Source organism: Manacus vitellinus, unplaced genomic scaffold, assembly GCF_001715985.3.
Source record: "Manacus vitellinus isolate BGI_N305 unplaced genomic scaffold, ASM171598v3 scaffold_3_pilon, whole genome shotgun sequence".
In the NCBI taxonomy this organism is placed as follows: Eukaryota; Metazoa; Chordata; class Aves; order Passeriformes; family Pipridae; genus Manacus; species Manacus vitellinus.
Window position 1 is genome coordinate 1,104,900 of NW_021940535.1, and position 19,312 is coordinate 1,124,211.

General features: G+C 39.4%; 1 protein-coding gene across 1 annotated transcript in view; it reads right to left on the reverse strand.

Annotated features, from left to right (window-relative positions):
* The window catches only part of LOC103755399 (amphiphysin), a 66,654-nt gene that overhangs the window by 41,819 nt on the left and 5,523 nt on the right, over positions 1–19,312 (reverse strand). Inside the window, exons 2-4 of the mRNA XM_029961876.1 lie at positions 11,818–11,872; positions 6,004–6,098; positions 3,391–3,486 (exon numbers count right to left, since the gene is read on the reverse strand). Coding sequence (XP_029817736.1) covers positions 3,391–3,486; positions 6,004–6,096 — 189 coding nt within the window. The 5' untranslated portion in view covers positions 6,097–6,098; positions 11,818–11,872. The remainder of the gene's footprint in view (positions 1–3,390; positions 3,487–6,003; positions 6,099–11,817; positions 11,873–19,312) is intronic.

The window sequence follows — 19,312 nt, forward strand, 5'->3', positions numbered from 1 at the left end:
TACTTTACTTACGTTGTCAATTAAATTTTAGACTTACTTTTATTCTCCCTTATTTGCTGTTCATATCAGAATTATTATCACAGAATATGCCCAGTTGGAAGGGACCACAAGGATCATTGAGCCCAACTCTTACCCCACAGAGGACCATCCCCGAAGTCACACCATGTGCCTGAGAGTATTGTTTGAACGCTTCCTGAACTCTGTCAGGCTTGGTGCTGTGACTACTTTCCTGGAGAACCTGTTCCAGCACCCAACTACACTCTGAGTAAAGAACCATTTCCTAATATCCAACCTAAACCTCCCCTGACACAACTTCAGGCCATTCCCTCAGGTCCTGTCACTGGTCACCAGAGAAAAGATCAGTTCCTGCCCCTCCTGTTACCCTCATGAAGAAGTTGTAGACTGTGATGAGGTCTCCCCTCAGACTCCTTTCTCCAGGCTGAATGGACCAAGTGACCTCAGCCACTCCTCATACAGCTTTCCCTCAAGGCCCTTCACCATTCCTTGCCCTCCTCTGGACACTCTCAAACAGCTTAATATCTTTCCTATATTGAGGTGCCCCAACTGCACACAATATTCAAGGTGAGGTCACACCAGAGCAGAGCAGGACAATCCTGTCCCTGGACCAGCTGGTGATGCTTTGTCTGATGGCCCCCAGGACATAGTTGGCCCTCCTGGCTGCCAGGGCACTGCTGACTCATATTCAACTGGTCACTGACCAGGACCCCCAGGTCCCTTTCTGTGGCACTGCTTTCCAGCATCTCATTCCCCAGTCTGTATGGACATCTAAGATTGCCCCATCCCAAATGCAGAATCCAGCACTTTCCCTTGTTGAACTTCATATGGTTGGTGATTGCCCAGTCCTCTCATTTGTCGAGGTGTCACTGCGGGGCTTCCCAGCCTTCAAGGGAGCCAACAGCTCCTCCCAGTTTTGTGTCATCTGCAGACTTGCTCAGTATCTCTTCCAGTCCTGCATCCAAGTCATTTATAAAGATGTTGAGGAGCACAGGGCCTAAGACGGAGCCCTGTGGAACCCCACTAGTGACAGGTCACCAGTCTGATGTTACCCCATTCACTATCACCCTCTGTGCTTGACCCATGAGCCAATTGCTCACCCACCACATGATGTGTTTATCCAGCTGCGGGCTGGACATTTTGTCCAGAAGGATACTGTGAGAGACAGTATCGAAAGCTTTACTGGAATCCAAAAAGATGACATCAACTGGCTTCCCTTGATCATCTAGGTGGGTTACCTTGTCATAGAAGGAAATCAGGTTCTTTTCATGAAGCCATGCTGGCTGTAACCAATGACTGCATTGTCCTCCAGGTGTTTTTTCAATACCTCCCAGAATAATCTTCTCCATAACTTTACCAGGCACTGAAGTGAGACTGACAGGCTTGTAGTTTCCAGGGTCCTGCTTCTTGCCCCTCTTGAAAATTGGGACAACATTTGCCAGCTTCTACTCAAGCTGGGACCTCTCTGGATTGCCAAGACTGCTCAAAAGTCATCAAGAGAGGTTTTGTGATGACATCAGGTAGCTCTTTTAGGATTCTTGGATGAATCCCGTCAGGGCCCAAAGGGATCCAGCTGGAGCAGGAGATCCTGCACAATTTTAGCATTGATCGTTCTTGCAGTCATGGTGCTCCAGCTCAGGGCACTGAGATCCCGTTGGTCTGTCACCCACGTTGAAGACAAAGTGTTAAACACCTCTGCCTTGTCTCTGTCCCTGTTTGTGAGGTGACCATCTTGATCCTGTAATGGGCCAATGATATTTCTGTACTGCCTATTGACATTAATATATTTGAAAAAACTCTTTTTAGTGTCACCAACATTTCTGTCCAGCTTCAACTCCAGTTGAGCTTTGGTCACATGAACTTTCTTCTCATGTCACTTGACCTTGCTACCTTTTTGCCTTATTTCCATGAGAAGATTCCTGTTCAGCCAAGCCGGCCTTCTGCCTCACCTGCCTGACTTTCAACATTTGGGAATTGCCTGCTCCTGTGCCCTTATGAGGTGATGTTTGAAAAGAGACCAGTGCTGATGAACCCCAGCATCTGCAAAAACATTTTCCAGGGGACCTTACTAATTCCCTGAGCAGCCTGAATCATGCAGGAATATGGAACAGTAAAAGAGACAAACTAATCACCTTATTTTAACTAATCAATTTATAGACAGTTTGGAATGGGGGTTTTGTGGGTGTAGGGCTTATAGGCCTTAGAACTAAGATTCCAACGTTATGTAAGACTTTTCATTCTCCCGAACAAGTGAACCTGGTAAACTCATGGTAATACAATCTTTTTCCCTTATATATAGTGTGGAAAATTAGTAATTAATGCATTTTTTTTAGAGTTGGAAAAATGCTAAAATATTATCCCAGAATATTTTGAATTGGAAGAGATCCACAAGGATCATCAAGTCCAACTCATACAGAGACTGAACACACAACCCTGGTATTATTAGAACCATGCTCTAACCAACTGAGCTAATCTCAGGGTATACTTCTAACTTTAGTTGTTTTGACACATAACTAAGACAATTGGAGTTTATTGTATATATATACTTTGATATAGACTTTACAAAGCTATATATTATACGCAAATTTCACATGCTGAGAGGGCATAAGCACAGTTGGATTTAAAAGCGAGTTTAGGACTGTACATCAGTAATATTAGTATTTTTTAATTAATTTTTCATTAGTCCCTGATGTACAAGACAAATGTGATGACTGTGTGATACCTATTCAATCACAAACCATCATAAAAAATTTCCAGCTATGTCCATAAAGTCATATTCAAATATAAAAGTATCTAACTGTCACCTCTAATAATTCTTTATCCCCACACATTTAATTTACAAGTCATTTAGCTGGTCTGTATGCCAGACAGGCATCTGGGAGAGGCTAGAATCTGCATAACATTCTCTACTGATGTGTATTACAAAATCTTTTGATCACTAATTAGAAGATAGAAACCATGGCTTAGATGCGTGAAAGATACTTGCAGGTGCATCTAGCCAATAACAAAAAGCCTGTTTGCCATATAATTTGTCTAGCATTTTAACAGCTGAACAGCTTAATGTGTCCCTATTAAAGTCAGTAAAAATTATGTCATACCAAAGAAACAGGAGCAGGAAAAAAACATAAAAGTTTCCTCTACAAAGGTTAATTTACTTCCAGGTACTAATGCATGAAAAATATTTTTGTTCACTTGAAAAATCAGCATGGCCTAATATCAGGGATTTACTTACAGAACATCTTGTACATTACAGGAGAGAATGATTTTAGTCTTCCCCCCTTTCTCATTTTTCTTTTCTTGTAATCTCATCTTCTATTTATTTTGCAACTCAACAGCAATTTTACAAATTGTCTTTATAGAAAATCATTACTCTACTTTGATATCAGGAAATTGTCCTAGATATGTATCCAAGGTTAACAGCGACCCATCCACCAGTTTTTGATGGAAGTCTTCCCAAAGTTCATCACATTTCTGAAAAGGCAGAGAGAAAAATGTACTTAGTATTTTAATGTCACTTTAAGCCCAGGAGAAATAAAAAATGTAATTGGCAAAGATAAATATTTCTGAAGTTTTAGAATCTTCTTTATGGCAATAAATCAGAGCACACTCATAAGATGAATGAAAAGGAATACCTTGACATTGAAAATGTAATTCACAACAAAGTAAGATTTAGCTTAATAATTAGTTTGTGTTTTCATTACTTCAAATAATAACTGCTATGTGAAAATAAGGATATCACGAGTTCAAGGTGTTCCTCAGGGTTTCCTGAGGATTCCTGAGGTCAAAGGCGCAGATTCTGAACCTGCCATAGTTCTTGCATCTAAGTATATTTGCTGATCGTGAACCTTCCTTACAGAGAAAGGAAGTACAACTAAAAATAGAAGAGTAAATAAAATAAAGGGAAAGGTCTTTCCAGTTCTTACTTTCTTGGCCATTATGGTTCATATGATGATATGGTTGATGCATAGACAAGAACTCTACTTCGCACTACTGGAGAACTGGGATGACAGATATGAAATATCCCAACATCAGCAGGCAAAATAAACAAAATTCACACCCTGCCCAGCACTATCCACATCCTCGCCTCCCCCAGGCCCTGAAGGTATTGTTCTTTTCCCCAGTTCCCAGCCCCCTTTGGAGCTCTGGGGTAGTCACCAAGAGAAATCCCTTGTAGTTTTCTGGTTTTTAAGAGTATGTTAATGCAGCTCATGTGACAAGGACTTATTCCTTACTAGAAGCAAATTCTGTTACATGGACATAGTGCTTGGGTTCTCAATTGAACAAGTCATTAGCACGCATGAAACATCCTGATTCCCCCTTCTTTGCACATTTCTAAAATCACTCAACATCCTCCTTTGATGGGAGGAAGGTTAAAGGGTGTGAGCACTGCTCTGCAGTGCTGGGAGTCTGGGAGGCTATTCCCTAGTGTTCATTTTATCATAAGCTACTATAGGGCATATTTTAAATACTGTGTGATGCCAGTCTTCAGTTCATTTATCTCCTACTCTAAAGGAGTCCCTAATGAATTTTTACAATCTATTAAACATGCTTAAAAGAAATACCTAATTTATTAACACAATATTTAATCAAAGTGGCCTACAGAGTAGCATAGCATTAGATCATAGCAAGCAACTGCCAGTTTTGAGCATTTGCCTTTGTACCTTGCTGATACATATTTTGGACAAATTAAAGTAATGAAGGTTTTCTGAAAGCTAATGGACTCAAACAACATTGCTGAAGGGTCCTTTAAGCTATCATCCTTCCTACCATACAGAATAAGGTCAATTATGTGGATCCCTTTTGGAATGATCATTTATATCCTAGACTGAACAGATACATAATTCTTCTGTACTCTAGGTTGAAGGATGCATAAATTCGCATTTGTGACTATGTAGGTAAAAAAAATCAAGAGATTTTGTAATATTGCTCATGAGTTTCTTATTAAGAAGACATACCTAACATTTATCTTTACATCTAATAGAGCTTAAGATCCAAATTATGGTCCTTTCACACACAGCTACAAATTTCTGAGTGCAAAATCTAGTAGTCTCCAGACACAAGATGAGGTGCTACAGCAAGATGCAGCATGAGATTTTCCAGCTGTTTAATCTAAAAAAATATAAATGGTATGGGATCTAAAATTATACAGTTTGGAAGTTGTGTGCTTTTCAAATCAAAAACACGTCATGTCTTCAGCAGCAGGGAAAGGTAGGAGATGGCAGCCACAGAGAAGCAAAGCTTACAGATAAGCAGATTTGGTAAGACTGTAAGTTCTGTACTGCAGTTTCTTGTTAACTATATTATCAAGGAGGCCTTGCAAACTGAATGCCAGTTGGCTAAAAGCTTCACTGACAAACTGTTTCAACTTCCTTGTCACCACCAGCACATTTGCTGACAGGTTTCCCCCAGAATTAAGGCTGTTTAAGCAAGCAATTCAGAGCACCTCAAGTCAAATTCCTGCAGTGTCATCTAGAAAAGCCTCTTCTCTAATCACTGGAGGAAGTTACAAAGGTGAAAATGAATAATGTCCTGCAGCCTAATTTACCCTTTAATTCCATAGTCTTTTCAGAGACAGGTGAGTATCTCATCAGATATCCTGTTTAGTGCCACTAGCTCAAAAGCTGTTACACACCACACAAGGATAAGCAGATTTGATTATTTTAAACATTCATTTGAATTGAGAATCCTGATTGTAAAACTGCACATAAGATACCTCTGTCAATCAGATGCTATCAGGACCAACTCTGCGCACACTGACGTTGACCTCAGTGGGAGCTTATATGAGCTAGTTTGTAAAACAGACACTTCAAGTGCTGCTTCTGGTCAGCAGGAGCTGCATTTCACAAGACCAACAATTTATATGCTGAGAAAACAGGATTTAACATGCAACAAAGAATTAAGGTGACTTTCAGATACACACTTCTCCTCAACAGCTCAGATAATCCATTTGCAGCTGAAGTACCTTTTCCCTCTTTTCATGCATCTTACCTCTCCAATCATTTTCACATCTTCACGCCCGTACCAGTCTGGCTCATAAACTTCATGAAGAGACTCTGTAAGCTTCTTTGAGGCATCTTGCATCCCTGCAATCAGACAGAAGGAGGAACATATAACTGCAAACTACAAGAAACAGTTGCTAAATATCTTTATTTTCACCCACATGTACCACTATTCTATTCCCTCTGGCAAATTAAGAAAGAAATGCCTGAAGTTGGGGAGAGTACTGTAATGGACCAGATTTTATTAAGAATCTTGTATGCTCACCCAGTAGCTTTACAAGTTTTTGGAGCCCAGTGCTTATTTAGGCTTGCAGTGAGGTGGTGCTTGCAGAGAAGCACCACATGCTAAGCCAAACTGATCAGTCACTTTTGGAGCTTTTGCTACCACAGGTGGAACAAGGACAAGGACTACTGATGATAATCACTCTGTAATACACAGAGGAGCTGGCTTAAATATGAAATGGTTTCAATGAAATTATGAGAAGGAGCCTAAGTCTATCTTCAGTGAGATCCATTTGACCCCAATGAATATAAAAAACACCCTCAGTAAAGGCACTGCCTTTCTATTTTCATGGAGCACCAATCCATCAGATGCTGAATATGTTTCTGAACCCAGTGAAACCAAACAGATCTCACCTAACTTGAAAAGAATTCAGAATCAGTAATTTTAAAATGATGTCTTTTATTTCAACTTCTTTGCAAAATCCGAACAACGCTGTTAAATTTTTTACTTAGCATTAACTTTTTTTAAAAAGGTACATTTTTTTATCTAACCAAAAAGGATTCCTGAATAAAGGGGATTTTTTTTCCTTAACAGATGCCAAATTACAGTAAAATACAGATGATCGCATATTTCCAGGCAGAACTCATTTAAAATCTTTAATGACACTGCAAATTAATCAACTCAAGAAGTAAGACAAAACCAGCACAGCATCACCATGTTTAAAAAGGCTGTTTCTCTCCACTCAGGGTGAACACACAGACCAGGAGGGTTCACTCATCCCTGTTTGCGCTCAATCTTTTATGATACCTGAACTTCTGCCCTTCAGCACTGTGTGATAAACCTGCCATGTATTGTGGCAGGCAGGCTGGCACAGCTGCTAGATAATCCCTCCTGCAGCTTCCACTCAGCTCGGTCACAGACCAGGCTGGCACAGAGCACCTTTCCTCTGCACACTTTCTTTCTGAAGTACTACAGGGCTTGGCCATATATCTGCTTAAGAGAATAAGTAAAAGACACTTAATACCCCGTGCTTGAGTCATATCAAAACTGCACCAACTTTTACACTTTTTTCAGTTCTGAGAATCGGGTAATCCTCCATTCCACTACATTCCCGTAAAAAACATCAGCCAAATCCAGCTGCAGTTTAAAGCAAGTGGGCATTATAGTACTTGGTTTCTTCAGTCAGAGCCTTCAGTCTGAAATTTCCAGGCCAAGATCATCCATTGCACTCCTTTCCAACTGCACCCATACCAGGTTTACTGCACTACCCCAAATGAGTGCAAAGATAAATACCAATCCAATGAATTCCTGTTCTTTTTCATGTCTGTGGGCATAAACTTATAATGCCCAATGATATTTTTATCTGGCTTGTTTTCATATAGAATTATTTCTTATAAACTGATATGCATTATTCAGCACTAAAATAGAGGATTAGTGTCTCAGTCATAGACTGCAGGCTGTTTCTGCTGGTTTTAACTGCTATCATTGAGAAAGATAAATTGTTACAAGCAAGTCATTAAAGTACTAAGAAATGTGAAAAGAATTTTTACTGCTGATGAACAGTTAGAAATTTATACTTAATATCAATTGTTTCATTCAGTACTGCTTCTTGGTAATTGGATCATTTATTCAATAACTAAAAATGCCAAAATATTTTAATTGCTTAGGAAAAATTGCTAAATAACCCAATTACTGAAGTCTGAGCCTCTTGGATTAAATCACCCTCTTTCTCTGGCAAAGAGTCCCTGTTTCCAGAACCCCAAAAAACTTCTAGAGGCCCCCATGTGATAGGTGGTGGCAGTGCAGAGACATCCCCACTAAACACTCTAGGGGTAGCAGAGGGTAGGCAACTCTTTACCATCACAATTCCAATGTACTCAAGCTCCCGTTTAGACTGGCCTGGGACAGCATGTGGCTGTAGAACTTATATACTGTGGGGTCTCCTTACTCACCCTCAGGGTAATCTAGGTTGAATCACGAAGAAACTTCCATTTTCCTAATGGGGTGAGGCATCTTGGACTGGCTCTTAATATTTAATTACTTACGTGGTTCTCCAGGAAAATTACCCATCCTGCCATAAGGGATTATTTTAACAATAATTTGTTATTGTTACTAACCCATTAGACTTTCCACTGGAACAATTCAATTATTTCATAATTCATGAATAAATTTTGCAGAAAGATGATAAATAGTTTTATTGCTTTCAAGAAATTACATGAGTGACTTTAAGATTCATGTGTCTGGAGGATACATGTAGTTCTGTCAGCCACAGACTGACACAACTAGGCAGGAAAACTGCTTACAGACTTGCAAAACCTACCCTCTCCTTCCTGTAGACTAGTTACTACATTAAGCTACCTGAAAGGTATGGTGTTTCTTTTTAATCATGCAGGATTCCTTTTAATCTTTGTCACCTTGCCACATGCATGAAGATCAAGGTTTTTATCTCCCCATCTGCACTGGTACTTGCAAAGAGCTTGGGGTAGAGGACAGGAGATTGATTTAGGGTTTCTATAACAATTGGTCCATAAAACCATTCAAGTCACTTACAACTCTCAATAGATTAAAAATTAATCAAGAAGTAGAGAACCCCGATACATATTGCCAAGGAGACTGGGAAAGACAGAAGACTGAGGCATGAGATGACTAAAGCTATGGGGGATAGTATACAATCTTGTCAGTACAAACAGCATATATTAAACTATCATGCAGGCGAAATAAAACATCACATAAAAGCCATTCACAAGTTCAACAGCTTTATGACATGGTTCCTCCAAGTCCTTGAATAACCAACAGGAAAGATCAATGTCCAGCTAAAACTAAGAAGCACCAATGAACAAAAGAAAGAGTCTGAATACAGCAAAAATTCTTTTAAGGATGTGTGATACTAAACCTCAAATTGTCAAGTTTATTAAAATGAAGGGACAGAGAGTCATAATAAGGCTGAACTGATCATTCTTTGCTTAAATCCCCACCTGGAGTACTGTGCCAAGTACTCAGCACAAGAAAGACATGGATCTGTTAGAGCAGGTCTAGAGAAGGCCACAATGATGCTCAGAGGAATGGAGAACCTCTTCTATGAAGACAGGCTGAGACAGCTGGGGTTGTTCAGTCTGGTGAAAAGAAGGCTCTGGGGACACCTCACTGTGGCTGATAGTACTTAAAGGGAGCTTCTGAGAAAGAGGGAAAGCAACTTTTCACACGGGCAGACAAAGGTAGGACACAGTGGTAGGACAAAGGGGAATGAATGGTTTGAAACTAAAAGAGGAGAGCTTTAGATTAGATGTTAGGGAGAAATTCTCTGAGGGTGGTGAGGCACTGGAACAGGCTGCCCAGAGAAGTTGTAGACGCCCTGCCCCTGGAAGTGTTCAAGGCCAGGTTGGACGCAGCTTGGAGCAACTTGGTCTACTGGATGGTATCCCTGCCCATGTCAGGGGTGTTGGAACTAGGTGATCTATAAGGTCCCTTCCAACCCAAACATTCTGTGATTCTATGAAATCGTGCCTGGATTTCTACTTTTAACTTCCAATATTGAGTCACTTAGAAGTCATGCAGTGAAATGAAGTTTGTTACTGGAGTTCAATTCCTGAACCCCCTTAAAATGAACTGCTTCTCTCATACCTCTAAGAGTATAAGGATGTCAAGTGTATTATTTTCCAGTAATTCAAATATATGCAATTATATGATTGTCCTTTTTTCCTGCAAAATGAGCCCCTGATGACAGCATGACTCCAAGGCTCTGATGTCCTTGGCACAAAAATATCACTCCAGTGCCTAAATATGGGGGTTCCCATGCTTTTGTGCATAGACACCCCAAAATCTTCTAATGATGGCAGTCCTTCAAAGAATATCAACAAAGAGACTGTAGCAGCTGCTTCTGTCATCTAAAATCTGGAAAGGTCTTTAGCATTGCTGACCTAGTCAGCTTTGAGGAAGCCCCAACCAGAGCTGTGTATTGTGGTCTACTGTCTCAGGTTGTGTGCTCTCTCCACAGCACCAACATGTGTGCCAAGGATGCCCACTGGTGGCTTGTTGACTTTGAAGAATAACGTTTTAAGGCTCTTGTGAGTTCCTTATGACCGGATCTTTTCAAAGACATGTAGATAATATGGTGTTAGCAAGCACTTTTCATTCTCAGTAAGAAGGTCAGTCTGAATGAATTACAGGCTGAACAAGAGAAAGGTGCTGAACAGAAAAGCATGGCTATAAAGGTAAAACCTGAACAATGAAATATTTTACACAGAGATAAAAACAAAATTTGATGCAAAGAGCAGCCCAATAAAGGGAAAATGAGCAAAAGGATCATGAGTGTAGAACACTAGGAAGAGAAAGAGAGAAAGAAAATGAAACTGAGAGGAGTGTTGTTGTCACCTACATGGAAATCAAAGTATCATGTAAACAGTCAGCCTACATGACAGATAAGTCATCCAGCCAACAAACAGCCTTATCATGCTGCTTCTGAGTAACCATCATATAATGTGTGTGGGGAAAAGTGAAAAATAAGAGAACAAAATAAGCATTCAGTGGGTCCCCAAAAATGACTGATGCTAAAATTTCCTCTAAGAATAAGAGACATTGCTCAAATTTGTCTGGTATGGTATTTTCTTTGGCCAGTCCATCCAGAAAATAATACATGGTCAAAGACATTAAGCTACTGCTTTGCTCCCCATTTTACATTTCCTATCAAAAAGAGCTTTCTTACCTGTCTGTGAACAGCTGCTGAAGCCTTATTATGACAGTGATTTCCAGGGATGTTAACACTCATTTGCAACATTTTCCCTACTGGACTGGAGCCAGGTTAAAAATACATACACACATATATATCTATCATATATATATATATATATATATATAAATATATATATATTTATCTCAAGAAGCCACTGTCTCTCTATCAGTCACCAACTCCCATTCCCTTCCCTTAGCACCTCCAACTCCTCCAGAGAGAGGTGGCATGAGAAAGAGAACACTTTGCATACAGTGTGCAGTTGAGTGCTGGATTTACAAATGTCTAGTAGGATTTAAATGCTATTTACTTATCTCTAATATTTAAGCTCTGACCAGTGAAATTCTACTACTTGGATTTTCAATGTAGTATCAAAAGACATCATATTTGAGTTTTAAACTTAAAAAAAATGGATTAAGCACTCAGAAATATATGAGAAATCACATCATTGCAGGGAGTATGGTTTTGGAGGAAGATCGTCATCCAACTAGTAATACATGGCAACGTTACAGTTGCAGAGATAAAGCAATCCCTTGATTGGGATGCCTTGCACGGGGTATTTAACATTACAGCATTTGCAAAGATGAATAACAAGATGTGTAGATTTTGTGGGTGCTGAAAATGCATGCAACATGAGAATCTGAGCAGTGCTTCTGCACACAAAGGACAGTCAAGGATAAGCTGTACATGCAAGACTGTACCCACGAGTTGATGTTGAAGCTGCAGAATACCTAGCAACAGGCTAAAGAGAATTTTATGTGTATTTATCTTTGCATAACTTAAACAAGCCTACTTGACTCAACTTTTAAAAAAACTTTGCTTTATGAAAGCATGATGTAAAACTTAAAAATCACCTTTAATGGCTGCTAAATATCCTCTCAGTTCTCTCTGGAGTCTGGAACCCTCTGCCTGGAAAAGAAAAAGAAAGGAAGTGAAAACACATTTCAGTTATGTTTAATGCCTTGAAACATGCATACAGGATGAAAACATAACTACAAAAAGCAATTTCAGGAGTTATCTGATACATAGTGTCACATGTTGCAAGCATGCACAGATTCACACAGAAAAGGAGTCCTGGCAAAGATGTTATGCATAGTGTACTGTCTAGGCTAGAATTTCTGGGTTTATTTTATCAGTCATCTGCACAGGAAGAATTCCACACAAAGAAAACCAGGTATATTTTACAGCCAAGATCCAGTTCAAGTCAGCCTGGCCAATGGCCTAACCTGAAACACAAAGAGAAAGGTGCACTTCCACTGGAAACCACTCAAATGAGGCCACTCTAGACTTGCAGAAAATCTATGGTCTTACATAAATTGCTTACTATCTTTGCAAACAATTTACCAAGAACTTTAACATTTTAACATTTTGCAAGTAAATAACTCCTAAAATACAATAATTTTAGTTACTTGTTTTGTTTAGCTAGTGTATGTTGCAGTTTATTGTGAAAATTCAACTGTTTCTTTGGCAAATACATCAAAATTGTCTTTCTCATATAAATGGCCTTTGAAAAACTCAGAACAGACAAAGCACTTATCTTTGACTGTATCACAAGTTGGACTTCACAGCTCCTAGGATTTGCAAAGAAATCTGTGCTACACACATCCTTTATTGCTAAAAAGCTGCTGTCCAGGTCACCTTCAATAGCTTGAAGATTTTTTAAACACTCTACATTTACCAGTTCCCAATATTTTTCAAATTATTTATTTAAGCAATTGGAAACTACAGGAATTTCAGCTTGCAGTCACATTTTGTCTCTTACAGCTACACCATATGGAAAAATCAGCTGCAAAATATGACTGACTGCTTTGGAGTTTATCTTGTATTTTCATGTGAAAGTCAGAACATGAAGGTTGCATGTGAATAGTGTGAATACTTGAGAAGGCAGAAGGTGTAAGATGTTATAATCCCACTTAAGTCAAAGGACTTCTGATGTCAGTAAAGTCTGCATCAGCGACTGCAATGCTCAGAGCATTCAGACACAGAATCATAAGAAATTCAGGTTGAAAGGGGCTATCTGGCACTTAGAATCCACCTACCAGCAGCCACTTGAAAGTCCAAGTTATGGTTCTGAAAAAGACTTACCTCACCAGTACACACACTGCAATGCAGAAAACATCCACCAAACTCACTTGCTTCTCCCAGCTTCCTGAAGGGAACTGAAGGCTTTTAGAATGGGATCAACACTATTCTTTACCCCTCTCCCTCAAATTGTATTGATAATATGGACCTTGGTGATATGGATTGATGATATGGACCTTGATGTTCAAGGTCCTGGAAATAGTAAGGAATTTGGAAGGTAAAAATGCCGGAGTGGGTCTAGAAAGTAGACTGAATTTACTTTTCAGATTCAACAAAGAGAAGAGAGTTTTTACACTAATTTGATCTGGAGCAAGTCACCTACAGCTCTCAAAGCCATTAATCGACTAAATTCCAAGCACAGGCATAGACCACCTGAGAAGCTGCTGAGTAACAGCAAGTGCACAGGAGCAGCCAGCCCACCAACCTTTCTCTGGTTTGGGACCATATTCGATGCTCCAAAGAAAGGCAACCCATTCCCTTGCTTTGGGATCAATGCTGCATATCAAAACAAGGGCCAGACAGGTGCAGGTTGAGTATCAGTGGATTAAACCTCAGGCTTAATTACCTATAAAGCAACTGAAAGTTCTGAAGTAGTAGCTTGATGTTGTGTCCTTTGAGAAAATATACATGCATACATCTTAATACTCCTTAGTGAAAAGTACTACCCTAACGCATCATTACAACACATTATATCATCTCACGTAACACAGTAGTTGCTGACCTCTTTCTACTTCATTCTGTGCTAGAAGGGGAGGAAAGGATATGACTGCTTTTCATGGACCAAGGCATTAAGTCATCACTGTTGCTACAGACAAAAGAAGATTGTACCTGGGAGCAAATTTCTCAATCTTGTGTCTGAAGAAGAGTATCAGCAAACTTTAGGCAGAAAGAGAAGTTCCCCTTTTATGCATGTCAGTCTCCTCCTGGAAGGATCCCTTATACTCTGAGAAGTCACATGAAGGTACAGAAATTATCTTTCCAGTTTATACCTTCTTTAACCTGAGCACTTGTGGTGAAAACAGAAGATACAGCAACTTTGTTCTTCACCATGCTCCAGCTGAACAGGTGCTCATACAATAAAAATTTTTAGTTACTAAAAAATTTCTGGTGCTTCAGGAGCAGAAAACTGCAGCTGGAAGGTTGAGAAACTTATTAGCTGACCTCATGTCCAGTAAGAGGTCTACATTTACTCATACAAATGTGGTTTTGTCTCTAGGACTAACTAGCACACCACAAATGGCATGTCTGGGAAACACTGCTGGAACACTATGCTTATAACAGAACTGCCGTGCAGTTTTATGACTGGTACCCTAACCCACTATGAGATCTATTGTGCTTGGTTAGCATCATTCATCACTAGCAACCGCTGCTCAGGAAAACGTGTAAGAAAAAGTCAAAGTATGATGCAAATATCTTGCCATATGTGCTGTTATGAGTTCTGACACTTCATTCAAAAGAATAATTATAACATGCATCTCTTTCAGTCTAGGTTATTAACAGGCCAAAAACCACTGAAATATCCAAGCACGATAGAGCCATAAGAATTTTTCCTTGTTAGCAAATGTTGTGTGACGTGACATTAAAGCACCCATGAACAAGGGTCAGCTCCCACTGAATTTGAGAGATAATATCTCAATTTCAATGGCAACAGAACTAGACCTTTCTAAAAATACCAGAAATAAAAATTAGCATCAAAAGTCCTCAGCCCTGTGAATTCTGCAAAATGTGCTTCTGGTCTACACACTTTCTATAGTAAACTCACTATTACAGAAGACAGATATACTTTACGGCCTAATTTAATATTCACAGGATGAAAATACTGCACTGTTGGTTTTGCACATCTTGCAAACTGTGATATAAAGGTTTTAAAAAGTACTATTTTGAAGATTGTCACATATTTAATGTTGCCTCTTTGTGGTGTTTACTGGTACATTCTTTCTACTTTCTGGTCTATCAGATGAAAGCATCTGGTGGCTCTGAAACCACTACTTCAAGTATTTTAATTAAAGCCATGAATTTTGTTAAATGAGATGCAGCTTCTTGAGGGAGAATGAAAAGTAGGTGCCATTTCGCCAATGTCATGTTCCTTTGAAATGGAATTTCCCAAGACAGCACTGATGCTCTGTTCTACGTGAGGAAGCAAAATGAGTTAGAGTTTCATAATATGTAAGAAACTCCAGAGAGAAATCTCAATAGCATACTTAATAGCAAACTTTTCACAATCAGGTTGTTTGATAACAATATGCAAGTTCCAGCAGACTCCAGCACCAAAAATCAGTGCTCTTACCTCACCTGGTCAAATTCAATATACAAATTTCCAAAAATCTACTACGTAATCCTATTAAACTGCACATGTGAGCAAGGGAAGCATGCTAACAGCCTAAACCAACATCCACCTTTAGGAAAGTCGACACATCTCTTCACAGCAATGTTCCAAACAACAGTTTGTTGCTTTGAACATGGTAGCATATCACCTTTCTACTCTCTAGTCTCATTACATGGTCAGTATTATATAGTTGTTAAAGACACATGCACTCAGTGAGATAACGAGGTTCAGTGTTTCAGAATCTTGTCCTCTACAGCCACAGGTCTTACATACCCTTACAGCAGCACTAAGCCTTTTCAGCACTACTGATTCTTGCGTATGTTTGGTTTTGGTTTTCTTTTCAAATAATAGCATTTGGATCAGCTCTATTATGTCACAGAATATTCTGAGTTGGAAGGGACCCACAAGGATCACTGAGTCCAACTCTTAAGTGAATGGCCCATACAGGGATCGAACCCACAACCTTGGCATTATTATTTAAGCATATCTTAGCACTGGAATTAAGACAAAGAGAGCCATATCACTGTTGGCTGTGAGACTGATGAGATCTAAAAAAAAGTTAATGACTAAAACCATAAAAATCATGGTTTCTGTCTATCACCTTTTGCCTCCTGATGCATTAGAAAAATTGTTGCATCCACTCAGAAATTAAAGGCCACCTTGCCTCCACAAAAGTTGGAATGAATGACCTATTTGCCAGGAATCATTTATTTATTGCTTTCCAGTCAGAACAGAAGAGTTTGGTTTTTCTATCATGTCACATACAGGATGTAAATACAATACATCTTTACAGGAAAGGTCACCACAGCATGTCCTTGATACAAAAATCAAATATATCACTCCAATTTAGTGAGAGTCAAGAGCATTAAAAATGTTGAACCTGAAGTATAGGCTAATTAATTACCTGGCCCCTAGAAAAATGATCATTATTACTGCATCTCTAATACTGGAATTTTTTCATTCCATTATGAAGACATCAGGGAAATAGATAAAAAGAAAGCATTTTCTGTATCACCTGGAAGACATGCTTTACTGTAATGTGCTGTTACTTGCCACAAGTGCTGTCTCTCTGTTCATAAACACTTCAGGTACTATTTACTGGTAGGTCTTTTAGAGAACTCTGATGTAGGAATGAAAAGGACTATTGCATTAAGAGAAGCTTAACAAAATAAGAGGTTATTTGGACAAATCTTTCAGTAATTCAGTAAGAAATCTATCTGCTTACCAGATTACCCTATTTTACCATTTATCAGGTTCCTTATAGTTCCTAGAACCGTCTCCCAAATTTTGGAATCTTTTCCTTAAAGAAATGGATTTTTTCTTTTCTCTCACTACAATCTGTAAGAGATTTGGGGTTTGAAATATTTCTCTAGAGCATCACTTGAAAAAAGTTGAGTTTGCAACCTTCTCTGGAAACACAGAGGTTTTAGGCATGCCAGTATCTTCCAGGACAGTGCCAAATTTGCAGCCCAGTCAACTAAAAAGGTTCAAAAGTAAGAATTTCATTGTTCTAGTTACTAAGTAACATGATGAATTGAAGTAAACTGCATCAAACTGGCTTCTCAGATGATCTGGACGAATCCAAAAAGAGTTAACTCTAAAGGTAAGAAATAGGGAGCTCTGTCTTGTGTTAGGAATGACTCCCAGTAGGCAGGGGAGAACGCTCTGTGCCTGCAGGGACACTAAACTAACTAACCCATTCACTGAACCATTGGTTTCTGTTTCAGATGAAGACTGAACAGAAAATACCTGGTACTCACCGTAAATGAAATTCCAACCTCGCCTCACAGCTAAACCTCCCCCTCCCCTAAACTGGGATTCTATATTCACACCTATTGCATCCTCCTACAAGCATACTCATGTCCTCAAATTAGGGTCCAAACTAACGGTTTCAATGAAAATTTTGGATCTGCAAAGGTAGTAAGTGTAGAGTCTACAGGTCCTATGCCTAAAAGTAATCTATGCAAGCTTAATGTTGAGCTAAACTTTCTGAACTTTTTTGGGCCTCTGTTTATGCCTATAGCTGCATATCCATACCAAGATTTTTAAATAACATATATAAGTTATGTATTAATAGATCTAGTATAAAACTGTCCAGAACTGTTGTGAACTGCTCAATCCATACGTTAAATCCCAGAGCTGGGCTATGTCAACTATCCTCAGGGTCAGTTATCCCAAACGGTTCCTGAAGAAACTTATACCAGTCTCCTTTAAAAATAGTCAGAAACAACTTGAACATTCAACTTCACTGCCTGGAAGAAAACAACTAGTACAGTTACTATAGCTCCAGAGGCATAACAGTTTATGTCCAAGGGGCCATCAAAACCAGCACAGTGTGACAATGGTTTAGACTTTGGATTTGGAGCAATTAATAGGCAGAATCAAAAAGGCAAAACATCAGATCACTCGCTCTCTCCTTTGAAGTGAGGAATTAGTTGGAATGGATCTAGGCTGTCCCTGCAGAGATAATTTTGTAGCATAAAACAGAGAAACTCACCTTCCTGCATATCCTGCCTGATCAGAAATTAATGAGGTTGAGATGAGATCTAATAGTACACTATTTTTGTTTTGGGAAAAATGGTTCTTCATACATAAGATAATTATTAAACACACATATCAGGACGGAATGATAATGAGCAGAGAAATCCCTCCCACAGCCCCAAAATAGTTTGCACATTGTATAGCTTATGTTTGGCTTAGTGATCATCCAGTATCTGAAGTACACTTTTGGATTGCCCCAAATTGCTCAGTCTCCCTGAATGCAAACACTTGTTGGCTTGCAGAAAAAAAAGCTCCATCACACTAGCCTAGACTGTGTTTTCCTATGTCTGTTTTACTTCGGAATATCTACCAGGGACAACGCTTGACATCATCTTTATTTAGCAAAGGAGTCTCCTATGGACAGAACTATATTGAACACATAGTATGTTGCAGCTTAACAAGTACCAAGAATCCCCTGCAGTTTAATATGAGATTCTACAGACAGTCAAGAAAATCTGAGTATCAGCTAAGTAGTAATGGAGTCTCCTATTCATAGTAATTTTAAAGTTCACACTTTTTGTTTTATTGCCTGGATTCTTTTATCTGTCTCAAGACCACGCGCAAGACAGTAAAATGAGGGGAGTCTAAGAGGAGGACGTAAGGTAGGTTTAAAGATGTTCAAACAGATACACAAGATACCTAATAATTCCCAGAGAAAATAAGATTTTGCAGAATACAGATTGAATTTCACATTATTATTTGTAATACATATTGAAGCTCCCTTTCTTCATCATGTCTTTCATTCAGCTCTAGATTAAGACACCTATTACTGTCTACATGAGTTGGGTGTCTCTCCTTGTCATAGAGCCAATTAATATCTCTTCAGTGCAACCTGTGGAGTCAGGAGAGCAATTAAGAAAATCCAATAGTTAAAACCATTCACTTAGCATAGCCATCTACAAATGACATCTACAAATGACAAAAGCAATTGGTCCTTAGGGACCTGACAGCTTTGGTGAGCAACATTTGGAAGCCAAGGAGGACACACTATGGCCTTGCAAATGGCAACCAATGCAACATTTAGACTTACAACCCTCACAGCAGTTGGTGGGGCTGTACCAGGAGCCACAGTGCAGGCTATGCCCTCACTGATGAGTGCCATCCTGTGGGGTCTGGGACAGGTTGGCAGAGACAGGGACTGGTAAGAGGCTTCACTGACAGCCCCCAACATAGCAAGGGTTTGAATCAGATCCAGAGTCTGTCTGAGAGATCCAAAAGGAGTAGCAGGAGATGCAACTGAAACATGGGTCTCCTAGGCATGGGGATGAGCCTACGATATAACTTTTGCCAAGGGCTGAGCTTATTTAGGACTCCTGGGTCCATGTGCAGGATTAGGGGACCCAGATAGGGCTGATTAGAGACATTAAGGCCTACAGATGCCCCCAGGAAACTGATGGGTT